The 6,810-nt window shown below is 63.1% G+C and overlaps 1 protein-coding gene across 1 annotated transcript; it reads left to right on the top strand.

Moving 5' to 3' along the window:
• The first annotated feature begins 3,495 nt into the window (after positions 1 to 3,495).
• ELFN2 (extracellular leucine rich repeat and fibronectin type III domain containing 2) lies at positions 3,496 to 5,955 on the top strand. The gene has a single exon (XM_059934845.1). It carries the CDS (start codon positions 3,496 to 3,498, stop codon positions 5,953 to 5,955), a length of 2,460 nt encoding a protein of 819 aa, XP_059790828.1.
• Positions 5,956 to 6,810: the final 855 nt, after the last annotated feature.

Raw genomic sequence — 6,810 nt, 5'->3', positions numbered from 1 at the left:
TGACCCCCAGGACCCTCAGCCCCAGGTCTGATAGCTTGGCGGCCGGCACGCCCCTCCCCACACCTGGAGTGGGTGTGCAGCCGGGCCGGGGGCCAAGTGCTGCTGTCAGCGTCTTCGCGGCCTTGCTGTCCCCCGTCCCTGGGTGCGTCAGGCCTCGACAGGTGGTGGGCAGGCAGCCCAGGGACAGGGACAGGCGGCTGACGCACACGGGACGGGGTGAGGGGGAGCCTCCTCCCCACTCTGAGTCATGGGGGAGGGTGGGGGGCGGGGAGTGGGGGGAGCCGGAGACCAGGAGCAGCAGCAGAGAGGGCGGGGTCACCTTGAGGGCCCAGTTGGGCAGCGCTCAGAGGGGCTGGGTTAGGGGCATGGGGGCCACTGTACCCCCTGAACTGTTCGGGAAGGGAAGAGGCAGGACTGGACTAGTGCAGCCTCTCCAAGTCTGGGCGCCTTCTCCTACTCCCCTCCCTTCCCCTTCGCCTCTTCTTACACCCTCAGCATGGTCTGGGATTTCCAAGAGTCTGGCCAGCTCAGCTTTGCCTGACAGCTGCTGGGTCTGGCTGAGCGGGTGATGGTTTGAGCAACTCAGATCTGAGGATGGGGGGGCTCGATGCGGCTAAAGTTGTTCGTGCATATACATACATACGCACTCATGTGGGCCACACATGCGCTTAACATGTCGACATACAGGCAAGTGCGGGCCTGTGTTCCCCGGAGACGCTCCACATGCATCCCTTCCCACCCCTCCACACACAGGCACGCCCTCATTCACTCCTACGTTCACTCCTGTAGCTGGCCAGGCAGGCACACATCCTGGGCACACGGGCATATGTGTGCACACCCACCGGCCTGCACACCCGTCTACTTGTACACGTCAGCACACCCCTGCCCCAGTGCTCTGAGCCAGCGCACACCTGCGTGTCACCTGCATACAAATGCGGTCCCCAGACATTCCCAGCCAGAGGAGGTGCAGACAGAGGGTTCTCTGATAGGGCAAACTTGGCAACTCAGCCTCCTCCATTGCAGCCTTGCTGCCTAAGGGGGAGGGGAACTGAAGCCACCAGAGGGGTAGGGCTGGCCTGAGGCCCCCTAGGAGCCAGCGGCTGCGTCGGATGGGAGCCCCGGTATCCCGACTCCAACCCTGAGAATTTTCATGGCACAGCCAAAGACAGAAATGCTCTCTGTTGCCTGTCCTTGTCCCCTTCTTGGCCGACAACCTCGTGGTTATCCCCTCCCCTGCCCCTGTCCGGCCTCTCAGCCTAAGCCGGCCCTGCAGGGAACAGGGAGGTGTGAGGCGGACTTCCCTGGAGATCTTGATCATCACAGCCTCTGACGCTGCATCAGCCTTTCACCCGAGGGGTCACCTGGACACCCTGTTCACTTGCCACCTCAACAAAAACTGCCTGCCTGGGCTTCTTTGGGGACTTTTCTCCCTCTCCACTTCCCTTTCCTCTGTTCCAGCCCTCTGGGGCTCAGGGCTGTAAATTGGTTTTGCTTTAACAGCAAAGGTTTCACATTTGTTTCTTAAAGTGCTCTTTTTCCTGGAGTTTCCCGGGAGGAGGAGCAGGAGGCAGAGGTGGCCCTTGTGAACAGTCTTCTGCTTTCTTTATCCAAACATGGATTTCTCTGGCCTAATCTTCACATCCCTGGCCAGTGCCCAGGGCGGAGGGAGGGAGGACCGAGTTCTTCTCGCGGTCAGGAGAGCACTGGGTATGAGTTAGAAACTGATCTGGATGAGGGGCCGTGTCTGGCTTGCTGGGTGACTGGGGCAAGTCCACCCCAGACTGAGATTCAGTTTCCCCACTTGGAAAATGAGGGTCTGTGGGCTGGGAGCCCTGCACTACCTCCCCTGACCCTCTTCATCTTGAGCACGGGCAGCGTGGCTTACCTTACTTCTCCCGCCATCAGATGGCCAGGCAGGGGCTTGGTCCCCACTTTATAGTTGTGGAAACAGACTCAGAGGTGGTGTGCTCCATCTGGCTAATCAGGCAGGGTGGGTGGGGCTCCAGGCCTCCTGATTCCTGCTGGCTCTGGAGCCTTCATCCTGGCCCAGGCTGTGGTGTGTGTCTCTGGGCAAGTCACTGCTCCTCTCTGGGCCTCTGACTCTCCCAGCCACTGAGGGGATGCCGGGCTTTGGTCACAGGATTCCGGAGGACTCTGGCTTCTTCTGCCTGAGGCATCCTCTGCAGGATCTGGGCCCCCTACCGGAAAGCACTTTGAGGAGGGGCTATGGAGGGTGTGTCTGGATTCCCAGACTCTCACCCTCTCTTTCCCTTGGCTCTGCTCTTGCCTGCAGGATGAGCTCATCTTGTGCCCTCCCACTGCGGGAGACCCCAGCCTCTGTGCCTCCCCCTGCCTGGGGGGCCCACAGCCATGCTGCTCTGCTCCCCCTCCTCCTTGGAAGCCGAGACAAGGGAATTATTTTTGGAACAGGAGCAGTTACACAACAAATGAATTATTTATCTTTGGGCATGGAGGAGAGGAGGCATTTTGCTGGGCTTCTTAATTCTGTTCTGGATTGGAGGGTGGCTGCTTGGGTACGTGGCCATGTGTGTATGGGCGTGTTGTTGTACACAAGACTGTAGGTGTGCGTGTGTGTATACACCTGTCGATGTGAGCATGCCATGGAGTTCTGGCTCACGTGGGGGCCTGTGGGTCTTTGTGCAGGCAGGTGGACACGTGTGGACACTAGTGTGCTGGGGCGCATGGGTGTGTGTGTGTGTGTGTGTGTGTGTGTGTGTGTATGAACCTGGCCTGTTAACTCTCCTGTCTCCCTTCTTTGCCCACTGGCTCCAGACTCTATCCCCTCCTCCCTCCCCCTCCCTTGTTTCTTTGGTCTCCCTCCTTCCATGTCCTCCGGCCCCCTCCTCCCCCGACCACCCTCCTTCTTTTATGTAACAGGGACCCAGCATGCTGCTGGCACAGGAACCCCCGGGAGGGGGTGGAAAAGGGACTGGGGGCCTGCACTGGAGCTTAGTGGGGTTGCTCTGAGCCTTCACACTGATCTGTCACCCCCTCTCGGTGCTGCCTTTCAGGAACCAGGTGACAGATGGGTCTCTTCCTTCCTGTCCCCGTCTCTCGCGCTCCCCGCTCAGAGCTCTGGTCTCCAGCCTCCCATGGGAGTCGTCTGAAGTTCTGAGCCCAGAACCCCAGGGGGAAGAGGAGGAGGAGGAGGGAGAGGAAGTCAAGCCTTGAGAGCCCGGACACCCTCCCAGCAGGAGAGGAGCACCTCGGGGAAGCAGACTGTGGGGCCCGTAGCCCCCGTGGCCCTGGCCTGGCCGTGGTGCCCGACACCTGCGGGTAGCACCCCAGCAGCCCCCCGACAGTTGGCACTGGCTCTGCCTGCCTCGCTTGGGGCCCCCAAGCTGGGGGTCGCCCCCAAGATGGTGGCGGCCCCAGGGAGGACTGTGCTGCCAGCCCCAGCCTCTGGCCGCTAGGCCACCTGCGCCCCGGCCCCCGACCCCGAGCCCGGCCTGTGAGGAGGCCGCGGCCGGAGCCATGCTGCGCCTGGGGCTGTGCGCGGCCGCGCTGCTGTGCGTGTGCCGGCCGGGCGCCGTGCGCGCCGACTGCTGGCTCATCGAGGGCGACAAGGGCTACGTGTGGCTGGCCATCTGCAGCCAGAACCAGCCGCCCTACGAGACCATCCCGCAGCACATCAACAGCACCGTGCACGACCTGCGGCTCAACGAGAACAAGCTCAAGGCCGTGCTCTACTCCTCGCTCAACCGCTTCGGGAACCTCACCGACCTCAACCTCACCAAGAACGAGATCTCCTACATCGAGGACGGTGCCTTCCTGGGCCAGTCGAGCCTGCAGGTGCTGCAGCTGGGCTACAACAAGCTTAGCAACCTGACCGAGGGCATGCTGCGCGGCATGGGCCGCCTGCAGTTCCTCTTCGTGCAGCACAACCTCATCGAGGTGGTGACGCCCGCCGCCTTCTCCGAGTGCCCGAGCCTGATCAGCATCGACCTGTCCTCCAACCGCCTCAGCCGCCTCGACGGCGCCACCTTCGCCAGCCTGGCCAGCCTCATGGTGTGCGAGCTGGCCGGCAACCCCTTCAACTGCGAGTGCGACCTCTTTGGCTTCCTGGCCTGGCTCGTGGTCTTCAACAACGTCACCAAGAACTACGACCGCCTGCAGTGCGAGTCTCCGCGCGAGTTCGCCGGCTACCCGCTGCTGGTGCCCCGGCCCTACCACAGCCTCAACGCCATCACCGTGCTGCAGGCCAAGTGCCGCAACGGCTCCCTGCCCGCCCGGCCCGCGAGCCACCCCACGCCCTACTCCACCGACGCCCAGAGGGAGCCCGACGAGAACTCGGGCTTCAACCCCGACGAGATCCTTTCGGTGGAGCCACCGGCCTCGTCCACTACGGACGCCTCGGCGGGGCCGGCCATCAAGCTGCACCACGTCACCTTCACCTCGGCCACCCTGGTGGTCATCATTCCGCACCCCTACAGCAAGATGTACGTCCTGGTCCAGTACAACAACAGCTACTTCTCCGACGTCATGACGCTCAAGAACAAGAAGGAGATCGTGACGCTGGACAAGCTGCGGGCGCACACCGAGTACACCTTCTGTGTGACCTCGCTGCGCAACAGCCGCCGCTTCAACCACACCTGCCTGACCTTCACCACCAGGGACCTGGTCCCGGGCGACCTGGCGCCCAGCACCTCCACCACCACTCATTACATCATGACCATCCTGGGCTGCCTCTTCGGCATGGTCATCGTGCTGGGAGCCGTCTACTACTGCCTGCGCAAGCGGCGCATGCAGGAGGAGAAGCAGAAGTCGGTCAAGGTCAAGAAAACCATCCTGGAGATGCGCTACGGGGCCGACGTGGATGCCGGCTCCGTCGTCCATGCCACCCAGAAGCTGGGCGAGCCCCCTGTGCTGCCCGTGTCCCGAATGTCCTCCATCCCCTCCATGATCGGGGAGAAGCCCACCACCTCCAAGGGGCTGGAAGCTGGGCTGGACACGCCCAAGGTGGCCACCAAGGGCAACTACATCGAGGTGCGCACGGGCACGGGCGGCGACGGCCTGGCCCGGCCCGAGGATGACCTCCCGGAGCTGGAGAATGGCCAGGGCTCGGCCGCTGAGATCTCCACCATCGCCAAGGAGGTGGACAAGGTCAACCAGATCATTAACAATTGCATCGATGCCCTCAAGTTGGACTCGGCCTCTTTCCTGGGGAGTGGCAGCGGTGGCGCGGACCCTGAGATGGCCTTCGAATGCCAGTCCCTCCCTGCAGCCTCTACCACCTCCTCGACTGCCACCCCTGGGGGGCTGGAGCGGCCTAGCTTCCTCTCACCTCCCTACAAGGAGAGTTCCCATCACCCGCTGCAGCGCCAGCTGAGCGCCGATGCCGCCGTGGCTCGCAAGACCTGCAGCGTCTCCTCCAGCGGCTCCATCAAGAGTGCCAAGGTCTTCAGCCTGGACGTGCCAGATCACCCGGCCGCCACGGGGCTGGCCAAGGGCGACTCCAAGTACATCGAGAAGGGCAGCCCCCTAAACAGCCCGCTGGACCGGCTCCCGCTGGTGCCGGCAAGCAGCAGCGGGAGCAGCGGCGGCGGAGGCGTCCACCACCTGGAGGTGAAGCCCGCCTACCACTGCAGCGAGCACCGGCACAGCTTCCCGGCCCTGTACTACGAGGAGGGCACCGACAGCCTGAGCCAGCGTGTGTCCTTCCTCAAGCCGCTGACCCGCACCAAGCGGGACTCCACCTACTCGCAGCTCTCCCCCAGACACTACTACTCAGGTTATTCCTCCAGCCCTGAGTACTCATCTGAGAGCACGCACAAGATCTGGGAGCGCTTCCGGCCCTACAAGAAGCACCACCGGGAGGAGGTGTACATGGCCGCCGGCCACGCCCTGCGCAAGAAGGTCCAGTTCGCCAAGGACGAGGACCTGCACGACATCCTCGATTACTGGAAGGGGGTCTCGGCCCAGCAGAAGCTGTGACCCTCTCCTCCCTGGTGAGGTTGGAGGGGGAGGGCCAGGGGCACGCGGGGAAGGGCCCGGGCGGCCGGGCGGGGCGCGCTGGGGGCCGAGGCCAAGGAGTGGACGTACACGCACACCCGCACGCACGCACCCACGCACACACCTGACCACCACCTGACTGTGAACCACCACCACCCGACAATACCGGACAGGAAAACAAAGACATGTTCTCCTTAAAGTTTACACACTGATACTGAAACCAGTCGTCTCTACTGTGCTGCCCAGGGACTCTGCCGGGGTGTGCGTGCTGGGTGGGGCCGGCGGGCAGGCGAGGAAGCCAAACGAGGGTGTGGGGTCTGGGGCTCTGGGACTAGGGACAGGTTTGGGGGCAAAGGAGCCCGGGGCGGGGATGGACCGAAACCCCCCTGGGGCAGGGCGAGGGTCCCCCCAGCTGGGGGGCAGGTCACTTGGAGATTTAGTAGCAGGTGGACATTGGGCATCGTTTCCTTCCTTTATGGATGGGGAAACTGAGGCCCAGAGAAAGGAATTGCTAACCCCAGGGTCACATGGCAGGTGAGAGTCAGTCTCCCAACTTCCCGGCCCAGTGCAATCCCCCAGCCCCAGGAGCTCCCCCGGGGCCCCCACCCTCTGTTCACCCACTACCCGTTCTAGAGCTGTGGTCTCCTGGGGCTGTGGGACGTGAGAATCAGGAGGGTGCTTTTCCTTTCTAGAAAGCCCCATGGCCATGCCCCCCCCTAGCGTGGAGCTGTGATTCATCACGTACAGGGGCCTCTGCGCCATACACCCCCCCCCCACCGCCAGCACCCAGGAGAGGTGGGAGGTCCTGTGGACAGCGGAGGAGCAGATACGGGGACG

Source organism: Balaenoptera ricei, chromosome 10 (assembly GCF_028023285.1).
Source record: "Balaenoptera ricei isolate mBalRic1 chromosome 10, mBalRic1.hap2, whole genome shotgun sequence".
Classification (NCBI taxonomy): Eukaryota; Metazoa; Chordata; class Mammalia; order Artiodactyla; family Balaenopteridae; genus Balaenoptera; species Balaenoptera ricei.
This window is presented reverse-complemented; position numbering and strand designations above follow the sequence as displayed.